The 21,061-nt window shown below is 40.4% G+C and overlaps 2 protein-coding genes across 5 annotated transcripts; both read right to left on the bottom strand.

Annotated features, from left to right (window-relative positions):
- Positions 1 to 484: 484 nt before the first annotated feature.
- Positions 485 to 4,712, bottom strand: LOC119741853. 3 transcript variants are annotated; one of them, XM_038217767.1, is made up of 4 exons: positions 4,412 to 4,712; positions 3,031 to 3,466; positions 2,295 to 2,380; positions 485 to 2,149 (listed from the first exon to the last, which is right to left on the bottom strand). In XM_038217767.1, exons 2-4 carry the CDS (start codon positions 3,414 to 3,416, stop codon positions 1,857 to 1,859), a joined length of 765 nt encoding a protein of 254 aa, XP_038073695.1. In that variant the 5' UTR covers positions 3,417 to 3,466; positions 4,412 to 4,712; the 3' UTR covers positions 485 to 1,856. The 3 variants fall into 3 exon arrangements, with proteins under 3 accessions (XP_038073695.1, XP_038073694.1, XP_038073696.1); XM_038217766.1 differs by having other exon boundaries at positions 4,026 to 4,711; XM_038217768.1 differs by lacking the exon at positions 4,412 to 4,712 and adding an exon at positions 3,899 to 4,010.
- A 1,690-nt stretch (positions 4,713 to 6,402) lies between these two features.
- LOC119740881 (arrestin domain-containing protein 3-like) lies at positions 6,403 to 20,367 on the bottom strand. Of its 2 annotated transcripts, none has more exons than XM_038216338.1 (9): positions 19,997 to 20,367; positions 17,888 to 17,996; positions 17,310 to 17,388; positions 16,448 to 16,595; positions 15,987 to 16,089; positions 14,884 to 15,140; positions 14,127 to 14,292; positions 12,900 to 13,054; positions 6,403 to 11,680 (listed from the first exon to the last, which is right to left on the bottom strand). In XM_038216338.1, the coding sequence occupies exons 1-9, from the start codon at positions 20,144 to 20,146 to the stop codon at positions 11,618 to 11,620; spliced, it is 1,230 nt and encodes a 409-aa protein (XP_038072266.1). In that variant the 5' UTR covers positions 20,147 to 20,367; the 3' UTR covers positions 6,403 to 11,617. The 2 variants fall into 2 exon arrangements, with proteins under 2 accessions (XP_038072266.1, XP_038072267.1); XM_038216339.1 differs by having other exon boundaries at positions 12,900 to 13,051.
- Positions 20,368 to 21,061: the final 694 nt, after the last annotated feature.

The raw sequence follows: 21,061 nt of genomic DNA, 5'->3' as shown, positions 1-21,061 counted from the left end.
CCACTGCGGTCCTTGAAAAGGCTTAGGATCGCAGGTCTGGTACTGTTTACTCTCAATTCAGTCAGATTGTTTGATGAAACCTTTCAGTATGTATGCTCCATACTCGGTGCATAATATAAAAAATGTTGAAAACAGTTTATTTTCTTGATTACAAACACGACGACCATGTTTCCTTGTCGATGAGGGCGTTTCTCAAACCATGCTCAATCCTTGTCTTTGGTTTTGTCTCCACTTGCTCGATGGCTCTGTTACCAATCTGCTTGCCTGAAGGTTTGAAATCCGTCTTCAAAAGTATATGAGGGTGGGTGGTGGGTGGGTAGGTGGGTGGGTTGGGGGAGGGGGCGGAGGAGTACGGGGGGGGGAGGGGAAGGGGCCGACATGATTATATTGCACGTGATTCTATCAATGGGTTCCATGAGTTCATACCATTGCGCACGGAATATTAATAGGTCGATCGGGGATGAAATGGTACAACACATCCATGAAATGTTGACGGCATTTATTTCGAGAAAACACCTTTTTCAATTTCGATACATTGTGATAAAAGTTCTGTCCTTAATATCTTGAGATATTTTGACGGTAATAACTATTTAGTCAAACGGGCCTGACCGATTTGTGTACGTATTACGTCTTCATCCCAAAACACTGGACGCTACGAGGGCAGTATTTAACAAAGAACATTCACCGAGTGGTATTCACAGTATCAACACAATTCTTAAAATAAACCCCATTTGTTAATGTACAGATGAACTTGGGTAACATTTATAAAACACAACTTTGATGTCGCTGATAAGTAGGTGATAATGAACCTGTAACATTTACCAGTGCTATTGGAAATATACAGCAAAATATGACGTAATTCCTCGCCGTCATGTTCAGGGATGATTTACCGTATCACCAGCAAATACAATGCTCTTTGATTGGAACTTTAGTTACTGAACGATGCAAGATAAAAGCAAATTCACTTACAATGTATATCTCATTCGATAGTTAAATTAATAACTATGTTGGGTGAGTTCGTTAGTCTTTTTCCTCTGTATTTACATACACGTTTGGCTTTAAATAAACTTGAAACCGATTCAATGTTGGGCGAAGCGGTATGACAGCCTTCGGGTCAGGTCATTAGCCGGTCCAGCCCCTAACCGGCTTTAAATGTACTCGTTTAAAACAGGCCAAGTACATATTTATTTCCCTTAATGTTTTATTCGCGGCCAGGTTGTTCGTTGAGTTTGAACGAAAGAACCTTTCCCACAAACGTGGTATAGATCACCTTAGCTACACATGCTACTGTCTTTTTGAATTGTTTACATCTGGACATTTCAACTTCTCGTGTTTAATATTTCCACATTATGTTGGAATTCCTCTAAAAACTCTTTCTTCGGAACTCAACCAATGCCGATAGCGAGCTATCTCGTCCGAAGTGTTTTACATCTACTGCTCGGTTACTTTGTACTTCTATAGACACAACAGAACCTCTTAAACAGTTATGGGCTTTGATGACGATATACAAGACTGAAATGCGTGCCTGTAGGGATATCCTGTGGAGAATTGTAATCATGAATATTTCATCAAAATGACAATTAGCCTAAAGTGCCCCACAACAGTTCACAGGAATGGCAGCTAATAAAACGATACTACATGTGTGAAGCCAAGCAGATAAAAACGTTCAGTAAACGTGACAACCAGTTTTCGGTCATAAAATCTCGATGATAAGCAGACTTCGCATGGCGCAGGGCGATTCACCTGCAAGGCGTTACCATGGAGATACATCATCAGTTTACAGCAAACGTCACTACATTCTCTCGATATTTCAAAGTAATTATTTCGCTTCACTGTTCATCAGTCACCGATCGTGTTTACACCAAAGTTGATAAGTTATTATCGGTAGACTGGTTTCGAGTCGCCTCTGCCTCCGTGCTGACGTTATTGGTGAAGGTAAAGGGCGCCCTCCCGTCGAGGCTGCTGATGGCTGACGTGCCGTTGTATTCGAAGACACCCACGCCGCGAATGATGAGGTCGTGTTCCCTCCTCCACAGCCAGACGCTGCGACCAAAGGTGGTAAACATGAAGATGAGGCCGAGGCCGAGGAAAGACGTTGACAGAGCGGCAGGCACCAGACTAAACTCGTGAATGACGTATAAAGTCAAAGCTGAAATATTAAAGAATAAAATCGATGAAACCCAAAGAATTACTCTTTCAATAAAAACTCATTTTAAGGATAATAAACAGTTTTCCCCAAATACATTGTCGTTACAGCTGAATTGATGCTGATATCAAATGAATTATTATAATACCTGCAATGAATACTGGTATTGCGGTGAAGAACGAGCTGACAGCGAGAAATCTTGTCCCCGATGTATCTCCCAGAAACCGATGGGCTCTAGCAACAAACCAGAGGAATAATATTATAGAGATTTGAAGTTAAAACTACTTTTGAAAGAAATGTGAACATGGTGGAACTGACTGGGACCAGAGTTTGTGTGTGAAAACTGGAGATACTGCAGGCTTCTTCCATAATGCAACTCTTGAGGAGAAGTGACCATAGATGCAAAGAAAGTAAACAGAATGATCAATCCAAGGATTTTTTTTTCTATGAGAGGATGTCAGTGTGTCCAAAGATCCAGGATAGAAGTTCAGTGGCTGGTTAATATGATTCGGATTCACTGCGACTGCTATAACGCCCCTGTGGAGATGTGAATTTTGTATAAAGGTACATTTTAAAACAATTAAGGTGAACCTGTATTAATATTAAAATCGGGGCATAGACCGGTTCTGGTTTTGAAAAGTGAATAAAACAGTTGTTGTCCAGTCCATCACAAGTTTAACACAATTCAACCAAGAAAAAGTTACTGGTAACATAAGAAGGTTGGCCACTGTACTGACGAAATGCCTTTGTCATGGTATTACAGCAATTGTGACGACATGAGAATTGTGATTGACTTGTACCGACTTTGGGACATAACTCTGATTAAAATAAATGACAAAAAAGTGTGGATATCTTCACGATATACTGTCCCAGTATACATGTACCTCTCTTCTCCCTGTGGCAGTTTCAGCATCTTAGCAGCGAAGTAGCACTGAGCGGTACACGAAACAAGACTACCGAAGCACAGCATGGCACACAGGCAGGCAAGCACCACGCTAGACTCCAGAAACCTCTCCGTCCAAATCACTCCTCCGATCCGCTTAGACGCTGCCTCGGTCGTCGGTGGGTTATCTTGCCTGATGCTGAGCTGGATGATGAGAAGAACGGACAGGCCACCTAGGAGCATGGAGAGGAGACTAAGAATCCCCAGGGCAGCTAGGGACTTTGTGATGCCTTGGTCCTTACCGGCGAATGTAAGGCGAGATAGGCTCATGCTGTTCCAGGGGCCTGATTGTTTCAGACTAAGTGGAGATCCCGGAGCTTCGCTCATCTTTCAGTGTTTTGCAACCGAAATCATTTTAACGGTTTAAGCTCATTAACCTGTTGGAGGGATAAGAGACGCGCATGCTGATGATTATTTTGCATCACTGAGTTACCTAACAAGAAATCAACAATTAGAAGAGTTAACCAACTGACCTCAATTAACCAATCAACAACCATGCCCACCAACAAACAAACCCATTCACCGCCTTCCAAACCCAACCACTAAAGCCATGGAGCAACAATACATCCATGTGAATTGTTTTCGTTTTGCTGAAAGAATACTCACCTTTTTGTGATCCGTGTACAGAACTTTAAAACCGTGTTTGTGTTCAAAATTGCGCAACTTGAAAAGTACACGAGTGATTCGAATGATTCTTGTACTAAAAGAAAGCTTATTGGGCTTTCATATCCTAGATTTTGAAAGTGCTACATGCAGCACTTCATTAACAAAATGGTCCTGACATTTCGGGGTTTTTTTTTTTGACTCACCCTGTATAGTATAATTTCAGTGCAACCAAGCATGTAGTCAACTCAACCTGCTGAGCAAGGTGAACTGTGTCGTGGGAATTGGAAAGGAAGAAGTTGAAGGCGGAAGGAAATTAGTCATTATACTTACTCGTGCCCAGGATAAATGTCAGCCTGTTTCAGTCTAGGAAGACGGGTAGAGGTTCCTGTTCTAAGATTCCATGTTCTACTAGTACTGAATACTAGACACTATGTACGTAAGATGGTGAGCAGACCTTGGTTTTTAAAACCAGCCCACAATACTTTTTAATGCTATATTATACCGGTGCAAAAGATCCGGTCATACGAAGTCTTTTGTTGGAAAGTTGGATTTGAAGGTCCTTTTGCTAATCCCCCGGTGATCCGTGGATTAAAGCTCATCCGATCTCTGCTATTAACTAGGTCACAGCCAGTAATCCGTAGAGATGTTGTAACTCCAAGCACACAATTCCGAGCTGCAAATGGCAATGGCTGTTTAGATTTGCTGTGTATTCTTACCACTTCTCTTAAGAGTCGTTCCTTCAGTTTTGGAGCATAAAGCCGAACGGCAGCTATTATTTCAGTTACCATAGACTCCTTATCTATTCGACGACGCCATTTTTGATCGGTAGAGCGCTTGTGCATATTTTAGGCAACTGTTGTAAGTGTATACAGTATTATGGTGCAGCAGTCGATCCGGGCACAAGGTTTGCCAAGGTTTGTCAATAGGCAAGCCTAAAGTAAACAAGAAACGATAACAAGCGGGATAATAGAACTCGGGCGAGCGTGTAAAGGGGTTGAATAAAAATAGTGCGCGGGCTGCTGAGCGGGAATGGCCCCCTAGCTAGTTGTGTGCATGACGTAGAAATGGGGGGGGGGACCTATCAATACTGGTTTCATGACGCACTAAAGAGGTTTCTTTTATCTGTGATTGTTCGAGCATTCATCGCCGGAAGGTGAGTGGTGATCTGAACAAATGTGCGAGAAAGTATGTTACGATAAAACATGTATAATGCGCTTATGCCACGTTTGATAACTGCGACCACAGAGCAAGGAAATTACATGTATACAGAAATTCCAAAACAGACACATCTTATAAGGGTGAAAAGTTACAGGAGAACCAACATGGAAAGCACCGAGGATCGCAGTGTTGCAATTTCATTGATATTTCCCACGTCAAGTTCACCGTGGCAGGATTCTAACCTGCGACTGAGCTTGCAATACCCATCTCTAAGGCTCATGACATGGGAGATTCGCCATTCGTCATTCGCTACCTGCGACCTAGATACAAAAAAAATAACAAAGGCAAATAAAGTCCCAATTTTTTAGTTGGCGGTCTAATTATCATGGTGTTTGCAGTTTGCTGCCAGGTTTTTTGGATGCAAGGGCGTATCCAGAATGCATTTTTTTTGGGGGGGGGGGGGGGGAAGGGGGACAAAAAAGTGAGTCCAAAACTTACGGCGTGGGGTTCGGGGCCCGCTCAATCAAGGGCCCCGAATTTTTGTTTGATTCTATAGATGCTCTGTGGTGCGATCTGAGGTAATTTCTGACCACTTTAACCAATTTTTGTTTGTAGGAAATGACGCAGATCTTGCCTTTATTGCGACGTAACTTAAAAACAAAACAATATTGAGTTAGTTTTTTGGGGTGGCCCCCCCCCCCGGATCCGCCCTTGATAGGATGTCGCACAATAGGGTATTGCAATTGTGTTTCAATCTCTGCAGGAAACAAAACTACACTGTATTTATACAGAACACCACCAACAACCTCTAGTTCGCACATTTTGTCTGCTGTTGACGACGAAGCAGTCAGAAGTAGGTTACGTGAACGGACTCTGATCTGCTTGACGACTCTCTCGAGTGGCCGTTGTGGCCTAGCTCGTAATCGGCACATTTCGGCCAACAAAGTAGAGTAGTTCTAGTGTTTTTACAAAAATATTGTTTGCGGAATTCGCGAACGTTTATGATTATGCGTGTAATCTCGCCGATTAATCATACAAAAGCCCGTGTCGTCATCGCACGAAAAGTTTATCCAATCGTGCGTCGAAGAAGTAGGTGAACAGGGCAAAAACCCAATATTGAATCTCCATCACCCCGACGCAAAATTCCATCTTATGAATAATGAATAGATGACTTGGAATAGTAGAGACTCTGACAAATGGCCATCCTTTTCGCGCCGGAAGAACGATTCCATCACAACCTAAAATCCATTTACATGTAGGCCTATTTTGTTTTCAGAAACTGATGAATTACCATTTTTTTATTTGAAATATTGTTCACGATGTCGATGGAAAACAACGAACCCAGCTCTCTGAGGTAACCCGACAAACAAAAAGAAAAGAATTGCCACTATACCAAACATATTGCAGATAATAATTATTTAGTTTCGCGCTTGCACCGAAACATGTGCAATGCGACAAGGTAGTCTTTTTTTCACTGAGACCGAATCGAACATCACACCCACAACGTGGCACTACAAACTACATAAAATCAAGAACACTCTAGGAACTGCTTCAGTTTTAACTTTTTATTGAGAAAAACAACAAAACAAATTTTATTTCAAGAAAACACGTCGGTAAATGCTTAATCCATTTGGTCTGCGTAAAGGTGAAACGGCGCGGTACATTAATTTATAAATACATGTACATCATTATACAATGAAACGAGAGAAGCACGAGTAACAAGCGTTAATGCGGACGTGATACAGATACACTTCACACTGTTAACCACACTACCAAATTGCACAGACTGGTACCTTAGTTTATATTGTTATTCAAACTAACTTGTTTTACACATATATGGATGATACTCTGAAACCTTAAGTTATATGCGGAATTCAAAGATCAAAACCATATGAATCTAACTGCTGATGTTACGTTCAGAAATTCCAATTTTTCAAAAGCATTACAACAAATCATTAATTTTTTTTTCTATGGCTTTTGCCTAGAATTTAGCATTTTACAAAAGCTGTCACTTTACAAACATAATAACATAAAAATGAAGTGATTCGCAAACAATATTTTCCCCTCAGTATTTCAATCAGCATATTTCATATATTACAAACTAAACGTTAACCATAATAAATCCTAACCGTTTGGTCAACATTCATAGCGTATAAACATGCACCACCAACCAATGCAATAAACATGCACCAACAACCAACGCAAAATTAAATATAAATAATACAAAATTACAACAACTTCTGTTAAACAGTCAAGGGAAACTACACGTTATTTATATTACATATATTAGCTTTCGTTTGAATATTCTTTCGAACTTTATTTTAAAAACACTTCCTAAATACAATGCTTGCGTTCGTGTGGGTATCTTGGTAGGGCGCCAATTTCGATGTGTTTTAGGAGGCCGCTTCATTTCTCACAATGTTTAATAAATAAATGCTGTCTTCGTTCAGCTGATTGTTTCCAATTGACATGTTAATTTGCATAAGCAGCATTGTCTGGTCGACCGCTCAATACAACTGGGCCTCTCATTAACCCTAACTCCCCAGCCTAATTCACTAGGAACCATACCTTTTCTGGCAAATTCCAACACCCACATGGGATTGTACACACGCACTGTTGGACTTTAGTTTCTGGAGGTATGCCAAACCCCAGTGTAAAAGACCATCTGTTTAGGGAAACTGTACCTATCCCAACAGATTTAAACAAAACATGCTGTTGGGCTTTGATGGGTTGAGTTCGGTTAGGGTTAATGGTATACATATACACTGATTCTACCAGTGTAGCGTGAAATTTGGACACAACGAAGCCCTTTCTAATTGGTTTGCGCATGCCTTATCTTTAGTGGATAGAATAAGAATATTATAAAGTTCGTCGTCTGTTTCATCAACAAACGTTTCCTTATGAGTTGAAGTTTACTTAACATTATCTAATAATATGTAATGTATGCAGGGCCCCAATGGAAACCAGTTTTTAAATTAGTTGGGCATACCCTGGGTAAAGAAAATGAATAAATAAATATGACAACGGTGCAGCAAAATGCAATTCAACCATCAGAGGTGGCGTGAATCACAATCACACGATTACACCATTCATTAAAGTGCCATACCACCAATGTTTAATACAAACTTTGAAATGCATCTTTTGTTCCCCATTCTTTTTCAGTCTCTGTATTCCGATTTCGGCTTCTTTGGTTTTCCATATTCATGAGAAAAAAACAGTGACGTCAAAGGCAGAAGCTTAGGTGTTACAGAACAATTACTTTTGTAAACGTCTTTTTTGTGTGTTGAGAATGAAGTCCGAAAATAAAATGGCACTAATAGGGGGGAAATGCGCTTGAAAGAAAATTTCCCCCAAAAGGCGACTCTTTATTTTCTTACAGTTCACGGATGTACGGATGTTTCCCCACCAAAAAATATTTTGCTTAAATTAATTTTATGACCCCTTGGTTATAAGCACACACCATTAAACAAACATGACCATAACATTTGTGTCACTGCGCACAAACACCACATAGAACACGTTATGCTACACATTCAGTTCACTATAGATGGATTGCATTCAGCAGACATCTTGGTGGTGTGTTTTGTTGTGTTAATTCACTAACAATGAAGCACAAGAGATCTACTCCTGCGTATCCCTGGTGAACAAACGCTCACACCTCAAACATGGCTGTAGTGCAAACAATCTGTTGCGCGTATATTAATGTCTCAAAACTAGTTATTAAATGCTAAACATTCTGCAATTTGATTAAAGCATTTAATTTCATGTGAACACTGAAAACAATTGGATTAAACAGTGAGTCAACACATGTCAACATGTTCAATGTACTAGCTTGTTGTAATGTACAAATAAACATGCAGGGCACTTTTTTTCACTTAAAATTTCTCCCTCACAAAAATAGGGAAATTTGTCAATGTGAGCTTCAATTTAGTACATTTTGGTCAGAAAATCAACAAGTGATGGGCACTTTTACGGCCGACGATACTTGACGGCAGAACAGGACTGACAAACATTTATCCTTCTGAGTACTTGAAAATTCACACTTTTATGAACATACATGTATATCAAACTCCTGCTCTCTAACACCAACGTCTGAAATACACAAATTATTGGACTGATACTATGAAAAGTCCTTTTTCAATCTAATCCGAACAAAATACAAATGTGAAATGCAAAGGCTCCTACAAACTGTGTCAACTTGTACTTTCTACAATCACCAAAGGCCAAACTTGCAGTGACTCTTTGTGACTGAAGAAAATTTTCTTAATACATAAAAAACCTGGTGTTTTATGTATGTGCACTTAATACTTGTGTGGTACTATGGTAATGTGTTATAACACTTATATTACCCTGGAAAAAAAATACCAAATACATAAAGCTAAAAAACTAAAGCAAACTACGTGTACATGACCTACAAAAATAAGTACCTCTTCACCAACAAACAGTTTACACTTGTGTATATTAAGAAAGTCAATCCACAACTTTTTGTCGCTCACATTCATTACAAAAATAGTGAATTGTGCATGTACTTGTACACTGTCTTTACTGCACAAAATAAGGTTATTGGCTTTTTTCAACAGCTTTTGGCAAAAGCCTTTTTTATTGTGTTTATTATTTTTTTAATTACTTATTCTTCGATTCCAAATCTAATAGACTCTGTACATGTTTCATATTTTCTTTCTTTGTTTTGATATTTGTTTTTTTTCAAGTTTTAAGATTGGTTGTCCACTCCCCCACCTCAGCTCCCCTACCACTCATTTGCCCAAATATAGTCATGCTCAGGAAAATGTAAGATAGTACAATGAGAAATAATGCGAGTATGGGAAACATATGCGGTGCAGAATATTGTGGCTCTCACAGTGGGGAAAATATTCAAATCAAATATACAAATCTTGACATCAACATTGGAGTAACATATTGGGGGCAGGGTGGGGTTCGGGGAGGGGGACAATGATCCATTTCTAGTACAGCTGCCAGTGTGAAATATGCAGATGTAGCTGGTGATAGTCCAGCAGAGCATTTGGAGCATTTCCATGGGTGAAAATGAAAGGGCTACACAAGGCAAACTGGAGTTCAAGTTAGCACAGTGCCACCAGAACTCACAGCATTTTAGTTTTTAGAATTTTATGATAAGTACGCGAAAAAAAAGCAAAATTCAAAGTCAGCTGGTCACTTCAGCTGTGCTGTGGAAGATATTTTCTCATCACATTTATATTTTCTCCTAAATGAAAAAAAAGCAGCAAAGCACATGCACATTCATGCATTCAGCTAGTTTGTAATCAGCTGCACTCCCGAATTCCTCAGTGGTCCAAACTTTGCATTAAGGCTTTTGGGGGGGGGGGGTGTCAGGCTTACATGAAACATAGGCAGTTATCCTAGTCAAGTGAATTCATTAAAATACATGTATTGTTAAAACTCAACTCAGCACTTTACATAATATGTAAAAAGCTGAGGACAGTTTTTTTTACAAACTTTATAGCATAACTTAGTACATGTATTCCCATGGAATAACGGAATAACATTTATCTAAGAAATAATAAAAACTTCTCCAACAGCTGTTAAACAAACCCCCAAAATGTGTTACTGTAAACAAATAATGAGGCGTAACTCTTGCAGCAATTAAATTGTGAAATCACTGTGCAGTTGGAAAGAAAAATCCCTCCTCAGGATTTACATTGTGGATGGGGAAATAGACCGGGCCATTTAAGCCCTGCCCCCATGGTAATTTGGCCAATCAAAAGTATGATTAATGTCAGACAGCCCCGCCCCATGGTGATTTGGCCAATGAAAGGTATGATTAATGTCAGACATGCCTGCATAATGCATGACATGTGTGTATGGTCCATTAAGCCCCGCCCCCATGGTGATTGGCCAATCAAAGCTATGATTAATGTCAGACATGCCTGCACAATGCATGACATGTGTGCATGTGCATATGGTCCATTAAGCCCCGCCCCCATGGTGATTTGGCCAATCAAAGGTATGATAAATGTCAGACATGCCTGCACAATGCATGACATGTGTGCATGTGCATATAGTCCATTAAGCCCCGCCCCCATGGTGATTGGCCAATCAAAGGTATGATTAATGTCAGACATGCCTGCACAATGCATGACATGTGTGCATGTGCATATAGTCCATTAAGCCCCGCCCCCATGGTGATTTGGCCAATCAAAGCCATGATTAATGTCAGACATGCCTGCACAGTGCATGACATGTGTGCATGTGCGTATGGTCCATTAAGCCCCGCCCCTATGGTGATTGGCCAATCAAAGCCATGATTAATGTCAGACATGCCTGCACAATGCATGACATGTGTGCATGTGCGTATGATCCATTAAGCCCCGCCCCCATGATGATTGGCCAATCAAAGCCATGATTAATGTCAGACATGCCTGCACAATGCATGACATGTGTGCATGTGCATATGGTGTTTGCAGCTAGAACATGAAGTGTAGTATTTGAGAGGTGCAGGTGTGGTTGCCTATATGCTCAGTGGGCGTGGCCTAATGGATTGCTCTATTGAGAATGGCAGCAAAAGACACATTCAGGGATGCAGGAAGATTTTCAGCAAATATTAATACAAGTGGCAATAATGGCAGGAAATCCTGTAATGGTAGGACTGATATCTGGGTTTTGTCAGTGTCGACAACTCCTATTGCACATCGTTTCTCGTCCTACCTGCTACTCTGCTACAGGATTCATCATTTCAGTCCGGGCAGCAATGCTAAGACTTGTAGCTAGGCGGTGGAGTTGCCATCTTGTCAAGACACACAGGCGCGGTAATGATCCGATGAACTGTGGGCTATTGAGGCATTGGGATCCGTCTACGGGAAATAACACAATTATTGGTTGATTAAAGTGTTTGCCATAGTGGGTCGCTGAGGTCTTGAAATCTAGGATTTTTCAAATTTAGGTAGTGGTTGAAGTAAAAGCCTTAATTTTCTGCCAGTCAGCCAGTCATGTAATACCCTCCACACGGACTGCATTTGCTGGGGTATGGTGCAGTAAACACAGGCAGTGATCTTGAACTTGTAGCACTTGTATTCAATTGTATTACATTGTATTACTCCAGCATGAATCCATACAACCATAGAGTGCTGAGTGTCTGGGGCTACTAGGGAATATAGCAGGAGTGCCAGTCAAGGGCATCGCGAAGGGGGGGGGGGGGAGCAAGCACCCCCCCCCCCAAAAAAAGGAGAAAAACAAAGGAGAAAACAAAGGAAAAAAAGAATAAGAATTAGAGGCACGAAATCATATTTCTGTTAATTTAATGGGTTGGGGGAGGGGCCGGGGGGCCAAATGACCCTGCCCACCCTCAAAAAAATGATCAATGTGCTTTGTCCCCCTCTAGAAAAAATGCTGGCGACGCCCATGGTGGCAGTGACAATTGAGGTGAGCCAGCCTTAGTCCCTAGGTCAAGTGTCATCAAGCCCTCCATAAAATCAACCCTCGTTGGACTGTACCTTCCTCAATCCAGTCAAAAGTCTCCCAATCCTCCTGGGGACTTCTGAAGGATCTCATCCTAGAGAGTTAGGGTCTGGGGATTGCATCCATTGCCCTCTCCCAGTCTCAGACCCTTGCTCCTAGTGTATAAGAGTTTGCAGGATTGAGAAAGGTACAGCCAGTATACATGGGGCTTAACACCCCCTAGGGAGTTAGGGTTAATGCCCCTCAAAAGATTGGGGTGTGGAGAAGATGCCATAGCTATGAGCAAGTTTGGTTGGGAACTATGGTTAACCATAGCTTGATAAACTACACTCAAATGCAGGATGGATGATCTACTCTAATCGATGGTTTCTACAGTTGCATCGCTGGTAACCAACAGCCTCGTGCAATGTAAAGCACAATGGGGAACCAGTGCCAAGAAATTACATGATGACAGCGTTTGACTAGAGTTGTTCACATGTTATTATAAGTTTGCAGGCGTACACTACGTCACAAATCAACCACCAGTCGAGTAACTTGCTCAACACTGTACAGTGGAGGATTTTGAAGGATTCAGAAAGGTTTCGAATCGGAAAAGAAGGCTTGAGAAGGACTTACGGGTGAGTAAGGAGGCGGTGGTTGTCTGAACTCATAGTTTGGTACGTAGGTATACATCGGTGTGAACATCAGTGTGTCGCCCATCATGTCTTCAGTTTCATCATCACGAATATCCACAGCACCAAACAGGCATTCTGCATAACTAGGCGGGGCTACTGATAAAGAAAACATGAATAAATGACTTAATTGTGCTAAACTGATGGTATCAGACGGGCATTTCGAATATCTGGGTGTGGCTACTGACAAATACAACATTAATAAATGAATTAGTGATGATACAATGAAACACAGGCATTCTGTGCAGGACTACTGACAAAAGAAAAAAATGAATGTAATATATTATCCTTCACTGACAGCATTAAACATGCAGTCTGCATTGGAGGCAACTACACAAAATAAAGAGCACCACACGTACATTCTGCAGAGCGTGGTAAGACTCCTTTGAATAAAACATCAATAAAATACTATTTCAACATAGTACAGTACCAACCAGGAGTTGTAAACACCTGAGTGGGGTTTCTAATGAATACATGAATATGTTTTGTTTCTAGGGGTGTGAATATACATGTACAGGTAGTACGGGTACCCGATCCCACAATCTAGAACCGGTTCCTGACATCAACGGTCGGCTACTCGGGTACCCAGGTACCTGGTTCCGATGCACAACCCCATGTGCTGCAATATTAACATGTTTCTCTGCAACTGGTGTGTCATGATAAAAAATAGCCTATCAAAGGCCCTTAAAAGGCTCTCTGTACTTCAGATAAATGATGAATTAAACATGAACCCTGCATAAATAAATGATGCAGTTACAACAGAACTTTACAAGGTGACCAAATAAATAATGAATACATGAATAAAATTTGCCTCAGTACTGGCACTTACTGGCAAGTAATTGATGATCATTTTAGTCCAAAATTTTCTAATTATTTTTATAGTCGGACTAATTTTTGGCTTGAGAATAAAGTGACGTAGTTGGCTATCTGTTTAAAATTATCCAGCAACCCCACTTAGACATTACTGACATGTTAAAACGACTTCTTAAAATTGGGCAGCACCCATTTTGGCAACTTCTAAACATGCTACTGATCGAAGGATCGCATGAGTGTGGGTGTATAGCTTGATGATATGAGCACGATCCATGCTGCCATCTCGGTTGAGACTCTTGGTTGAACCCTAGCTTAGGGGACAGTTGTTTAGTGAAATGAGAGGAACAAGAAGACTTACTGTCTGCAATGGGTGGGGAGGGGAACATCCCAGCGAAGCCAAGATCCATGCTCCCTACGGCAAGAGGATCAAATGGGGTGTAGGGGGGCGCTCTGAGGGGTACAGTGCCGATCACGATGGGTAGATGGAGATTCAGGTTCATGGCACCGGTGATATCAAGGCAGATCTGTGGCAGAAAAAAGGAGCTTTGTTAACCGTAGCTCTCTAGGCTTTGATGATAGGAATCCTCCTGAATGAAAACCCACCACTGTGCAGAAAACCAATGCTAAACGTTGAATGCTTCCCAAACCTGCTGGATTTGTATGTATCCAGGAAGCGACCCAAGTAACCAGAGAAGATGTACATGTACACTCATGTCTGATGTGCTCTGTCAAATTTTGCACTGCAAGTACATTTTTAGATGAGGGCACTTTGCCCTGTGACTGCTAATAAAAATAATTGTCTTCATTCACGATGTCAGATAAGTTTTTTGAATTTAATCCTCTGTCATTTGCTATAACTAAGCTAAAATGGCCCAAACGGAGCAGACAATGTCCTGTGGTAAACTCTAGAGGGCGATGTGAATTAAGCAGATGTCCAACAGAACACCAACATTGATCAACCATCAGAACTGATGTGAGTAAAACAGTGGTAACAACAAAATTGAAATGTTTGCCAAATATCAGTTTTTGGTGACTGACTAGGTCCATGTCATCAAATAAAGCCGTACAATTCAAATTAATACATTCAAATTAACAGCCAATACGACGGGACTCACAGTAAGAAAGTACTCTAATTTGATAATGCCACAGTTGGTCAGCGTAGGGGTGATAGGCGGTATCTTCAACAGCTTGTTGTTCCAGTTCTCGGTCCTCCTCCCTCTGATAGTACTACCTTGCAGGAAGGCCACAGGATTGCGCACTGAGCGAGACTTGCCGTCAGCGAAGAACGTGGTGCGCTGGTAGAGGGTTGCCCGGGGCTTGATGCGACGGGAGGAACCATTCTGAAGCTCAGCTGAGATGGCGATAGATTCACCTGAACACACCAACCCCAAAATTGCATACAATAACTGGTTATATCTTTGAAAAATTAGGAAATTTGTGAATGACGAGTTTCAGTAGCCAAAATGTGAATAGATCCCTCATGCTAGCCAGACAAGGTTAAATGTAATTGTGTTTGGACTTTGAACATAAAAATGCACCAGTTATTAATGAAGTGACCTATCGTGTATGCACCCTCCATGTTCCTTTGACCAATATGGTTACCTAATCTAAGAGTGGATGCAACATGTGCACGAGCATGGTACAACCTCAGTAATAACCTGTAATATTGTTCGCAGTGTAAAAGGCTAATGTCAACACTATCAAATTACTGAAAATATTTATATCATTTATGATTATATTTTATTGCTGCCCATATTAAAATACATGGGCTCATCATGGTCATCTTCAGAAATATTGCCAAGTTCAAACAGGCAGGAGGTTTAGAACCATCTTTTTCAATTGTAAATTTTCCAGGTATGTCAAGGCCAAGATTGATAACAAGTTATTTCTAACCCCAACTTTCCCTAGGAAATCCATTTAGGGACATCACAAATTCCCATTACGGTGTAGAAAGGCTTCCATTAGCACTGATATCTGACAATATAAAAACTGCTGCCTCAATATCAGGCTTCGACCCACCCACTTTGTGGGGCGGCGACTTCACAGCCTGTCACCTGCTTCGAAGAATCAGGTGACTCGCGAACATACATTGTACATACATGCACACACACTCTTTGTAGTATGGTATGGCGGTGATGACCTACATGTATCCATTTTGTTGTGTAAGGTTTTGTGAAGTTAATTGGTACTAAAATGGGTCAAAGGTTAAAGGTCGTACCAGGGCAATAGCCTTTCCTGTCCGTCTTGATTGACATGCTGATGTTACCAGCAACGCACAGGCCGCAACACACCGTCTTCTCTTGAAAACCTGTCTGGGGAGCCTGTTAAAACAAAACAGATGACGTACGTGAAGATAGTTTCATGACTGTGTTTGAATAATGGTTGGTCATGATTCATAAACGTCCCTCAGACATAATAAAAGGATGTGACTAACAGTCTGCTTCATGCTCTGATAAGCACTGTAGAAGACTTATTCAGGGAACATCTTCAGCTTCCAGTCTTTCTCTAATATAAATTCTCTTTTTATAAGGTATCTGAAAACAGACAGAGATTTCTCTAAATCTTCTGGGAAATTCTGCTGTTAAAGTAGTATTAATTGCTGGGTTGACTCTTTCCAAGACATGACCAACTGTTGTGAGGCATAGAAGCATGTGCTAGTTGGTGGACTTGGTCACTTACCAGAAGTGCCGGTGTGTTGATGTCGATATGGTCAATGACTGTAAAGGCTCGTTTGGTTTTACTATTGAATCCCCAGGGTTTATCAATCTCAGCCTTCAACCAGTAGCGTATACGGCCGTATTTACCCTCAAAAGATGTCGCTACTCTCCTGCAAGGAAAAAATACGGATATCCATGACAGTGATCAACGTTTATTGATAGTTGATGTGTGCATGTCTAAAGCAATGCATCATTGTGATGTGATGCCAGATGCTATGGACCTCATGCATACCAGCCATATTGGAGGGCTTGTTATTGAATGCCTACAATGTCTGTTCATACAAATACCAGTGGAATAAACGTGAGGCCTCTAAGATGGCAACTTGGTGTAAGACTACTCCCTGCACAGGCACCCCATCAATAAGCCAGTTCAGTATTTCAAGTGTGCATCAGCACAATGATATGGGCCAGAGCTCATTCGGGTTAATCAAACGCTCATCAAAAGGCGCGTAAGGGAGATGGTCACACGACACTCGTCACGTTAATTACCACCAGAATGGACAGTCGCGTAACATAGTGTTACATCACATCAGCGAATGACCTTTAACCTGGACTACGTCATTGAGAGCCATTGCCTGCAGCACGGGTGTGTGCAAATTTAGAAGTAGAATGTTGAGAGAACAAGTACATTGCACCATATACGTATGAACCCACCAACCAGGTCAGGCATTTAGTGTGTACAAAATCCATAAGCAGGAGGTCCTATGTGCTATGATCAGTTCTCCTTAACAATAAACCACAGCATTTGTGAGAAAGAAGGGGGTTGCCCTTGCCTCTGCTTCTTGGGGAAGCAGGGGCAAGCGCAAACCCATAAGAGATCTCACCCATAAGGAATTTGAAAGCTGAATCGTAGCTCATGGTGTCCTGCTCTGAGTACAGGATTACTGCCTCCTTCATGCTCATCTGTAATGTGAACAACATTAGTACGACAAGAAGTGTTAACGTAAGAAATTTCAATGAAGACACAGTGACACACACAATACTGACATTGGAATGTTGTAGTTGAGTCCTCACATGTCCATCACAAGCCATTCATCTCAATTCAAGTCATAAACTATTCAATTGAACTTTGACAAAGACATTTCTTTGTTATTGTTCACTCTGTTACTCATGAATGGACTTGTTAATGGAATCAATTAAGTACTGTTACATTGCCTTGAAAATAATCTTCTTTCCAAATCTACTTTCTGAAAACTCAATGATTCTTGACTCTGGAGTACTGAATGATAACACTGCATGACACAGGAAATTTAAGAGACGAGAACTTGTATTGCAATTAACAGATGTTTTCGTTAGTTGAACTACTTCTGCCTGCAACAGTGATCATATTATAAATCCGTTCAACAAACAGAATGTTGTATGTAAATGTCCGCACAGTTAACTTTAGGAAACTACTGTTTACCTTTTCCAAAGAGAACCTGTTTCATGTAGAAATATTCCTCCTCAGCGTCATAGTACTTTGTATAGGAGCCTGTTTGATGGCCTCCTCCTCGTGATTCACTCCAATGAACCTACACAATTGACAGAATAGTCAAGTAAAACACAAGAAACAAGCAAACAAATGTAGCCTCAAACAACTGGTTAAATACTGGTATGCTGGGCAAATGCATTACAAAATGCATCTTTGCAGTTGAAGAGCCCGATATATTTGACCCAAGCAGACTTTTGTCTTTCAGAAAGATTCTTCTTGGACTGAACCGTCAGGTCGCCAACTTTTAGGATAGATATATATTTGTCTCTCTAGAGGGCTCAATTTTATTTTTGTTTTGTTTTAATCCAGTCCTTGGAAATGCAACTATGTGTCCCAATTACCACTATTTTCAATTTTCGTTTTGCCATTTTCAAGGGTATTTTGGTGCCTTTTTTATGCTAATGCAAATGTCCATATTCATGAGCAAAAGTGTGATGTCATTTCAGGGCTTCAGGCAGAAACCTCTATGTTACACTTACAGCTATTTCAGCACCAGAAGTTGCCAGGATTGTGGATATTTGACTGTCCTAAATTTTCTTTTCTTTGGGGATTCGTTGCTGTGTCAGTACATGGCAGTAAGCCAATGAGCAAACTTTCCTCACAAATAATTTCAATAAGCATTTTTTTGGTTCACAATTTGAACAAAATACCCATAAACTGAACAGCCTCTTCCTGAAATGACATCACAGCAACAACATACTCAGTTGTCTGGAAAAGCATGGACCAATTTCAATGTTTAAAGAAGTGCATTTTTTCCATTAAAATTTACCCAAAAGGGATGTCAAATATATTTCATACATTTAAAAGGAGTAGAAAGTTGCACAAAATATGTTCCTCAGAAAAACTTACTTCATGAACCCTTTAAACAATTCCTTTATTCAAGTCATATCTCTTTTAACTTTTGTTTCTTTTAAAGTAGAAACAGGGCAGTCCATGCTGTTTATTTCATATTATGCAAAAAAATAAATAAAAGGGGGATTTTAGGAAGTTTTTTCCCCAACAATTTACAATTACATCATAAACGAACTATCATTATCTTGAAATGCCTGTACTGCACAGGGGCCACATTTTAATAGGGCCTTCACTTCATAGACGGTGTCACAAATAAATGTATCGCTGGGTGATTCTGAATGACAACAACAAAGCCGAAGGCATGAAAGGCCTTGAGCAAACCAGACAACATTTCTGCTGTACTCCCTTCCCTCTGCACTGCAAGTCATTGATGTAGAACCGCCCACGCAGAAACAAAAACCAGTAGGCCTAGTGTACTATTCCTTATTGACGAATGATTGATAATGAGGTAAAAGTGTACTTTACAACCCCGTTGAGAGAAGGAAAAGACAATTTCATGTTTCAGGACTTTACTAAATTTTTTGCGCTGATAAAAGCAGAAAAAATCCGCTAATATTTTTGGACTCACCAAAATAGTTATCAAAGAAGTAAGATACCATGTTGAATTTTATCAGCAGGCTTAATTTTGTAGAAAGAGGCAGGGTATTGATTTTTGAAGGAAATTATGGGTCAAATGATGGCGGCGTCTGAACTGCTGTGAGTCTCCAACTGCTATTCAACAGATAAGAAAGTCACGTTTTCTTCCAAAGTAGGCCTATCCATAATAAGATTGAATTTTGCGTCGGGGTGATGTAAATCAATATTAGGTTTTGCCCTCAGTCAAAGACGTATAACACACATAGGCCTACTAGGCCTAGGCTAACTGTTAACTGTTTTTACTAATCAAAATCACAGAAACCTAGCGTTAATCCAAAACTGTCAATTTAGAAAATTTGACAGACGTTTGCAAAAGTTATTTTTGAACAGAACTAGTAAAAAATAGAGGTGTCTAAACTAACGGTCAGTCACTGCAAAACTTTTGAAAAGACAGAAACATGACAAATAGACACAACCACAACCGCTGAAGTGGCGTCTGGATCTTTCCATTTTCTGAGAATAAAGCCAAAAATCGTCGCTCAAACAATATGCATGATCATTTTTCGATACACTGTAAAACCATGGTAAAACACAGCAGTCCAAACTTGATACCTTTGCGAGTCCACGCATGTAGATTCGAATACCTCTCATTTTCATGTCCCCTCGCAACTCCACCACCACATTTCCCGACACATATTCGCCGGCCGAGTAAACCGTTTTGTTACTGTCCAAAATGATGTGAAAATCTTTCAATTTCACCATTCTGTCCTGCAATGATAAGTAACTCGTGGACGCAGCTTGACAGAAACATCAGCTCCCGAGGTATTTGCTGTTTTTCAGGTACATTTCGCGGTCCATTTTCCTCGACGCTCCAAGCAGGAACATTTTTCCGTTTCGCCGTTTTTTGACGTTCGTGACCTTGAAGTACAGATGACCTGAAAATTGCACAAACACTGTTGTGATCTGTCTGCGTTCGATTTGTCAGCGGGAAACCAACGTTAGAAACGGGTACCCTTATGTTTACTTTGAAGTGCGCCCTCTTGTGGCTGAATAAACTGAAAATAGGGATAAGGTGGCAGCCTCCAGGGTGGTAGTTTGAAAAAGTAAAAAAACAAAAAAACAAAAAAACGGGGGGGGGGGAGGGTAAAAAAATATGACTGCAAAGGAAAGAAAATTTTAACTGAGAGCCCCCCCAAACAAAAATTATCATCCTGCCTTTTTGAAAAAAGGGAGGTGGCCCTAATTATTTTTCTCTCCCAAGAGGTATTCTTCCTTTTTTTCAACTCCTTTGCCAAATGAGCCATCAAAATTTCTACCTGATTTTAAACTTACATACATAGCGTCAATTTTGAACGAGAGGTTTTGAATAAGAGGTTATTCAGCCACTTTTAAGCCTGTATACTTCTGCCATTTTGAATATTATGTGTTTATTGTTAATAAATGTTTATAGATTTTTATATAAAATTGTATTCATGTATTTATGTAGCCATTGGAATTGAAGGCCTTCGGGCCAGTTTTTAGGTAACATTTTTAAATTCCGGGCATAAGCCCCTGGCTTTTGTTTTGTTTCCTTGTGTTTTGTTTTTTGTTTTTTAATGCCGAATAAATAATAATAATAATAATATTGCTGGAAGCATATAAAAGACAAAATATAATCGCAAAAGTATGATTATTATT

Source organism: Patiria miniata, unplaced genomic scaffold (assembly GCF_015706575.1).
Source record: "Patiria miniata isolate m_02_andy unplaced genomic scaffold, ASM1570657v1 HiC_scaffold_5, whole genome shotgun sequence".
NCBI lineage: Eukaryota > Metazoa > Echinodermata > Asteroidea > Valvatida > Asterinidae > Patiria > Patiria miniata.
The sequence above is the reverse complement of the archived record's forward strand: the minus strand, read 5'-3'. Positions and strand labels throughout refer to the sequence as shown.

Excerpts from the sequence above, each read along its gene's own strand:
- LOC119741853 (XM_038217767.1), bottom strand. The coding sequence starts at position 3,416 with ATGAGCGAAGCTCCGGGATCTCCACTTAGTCTGAAACAATCAGGCCCC. Across the intron at positions 2,381-3,030 it reads CTGCCACAGGGAGAAGAGAG|AGCCCATCGGTTTCTGGGAG; the intron begins GTACATGTATAC and ends GTTTGTTGCTAG. Across the intron at positions 2,150-2,294 it reads AATACCAGTATTCATTGCAG|CTTTGACTTTATACGTCATT; the intron begins GTATTATAATAA and ends TTAATATTTCAG.
- LOC119740881 (XM_038216338.1), bottom strand. The coding sequence starts at position 20,146 with ATGGTGAAATTGAAAGATTTTCACATCATTTTGGACAGTAACAAAACG. Across the intron at positions 17,389-17,887 it reads ACAGGTTCTCTTTGGAAAAG|ATGAGCATGAAGGAGGCAGT; the intron begins GTAAACAGTAGT and ends TTCACATTACAG. Across the intron at positions 16,596-17,309 it reads AGCTTTCAAATTCCTTATGG|GAGAGTAGCGACATCTTTTG; the intron begins GTGAGATCTCTT and ends TTTTCCTTGCAG.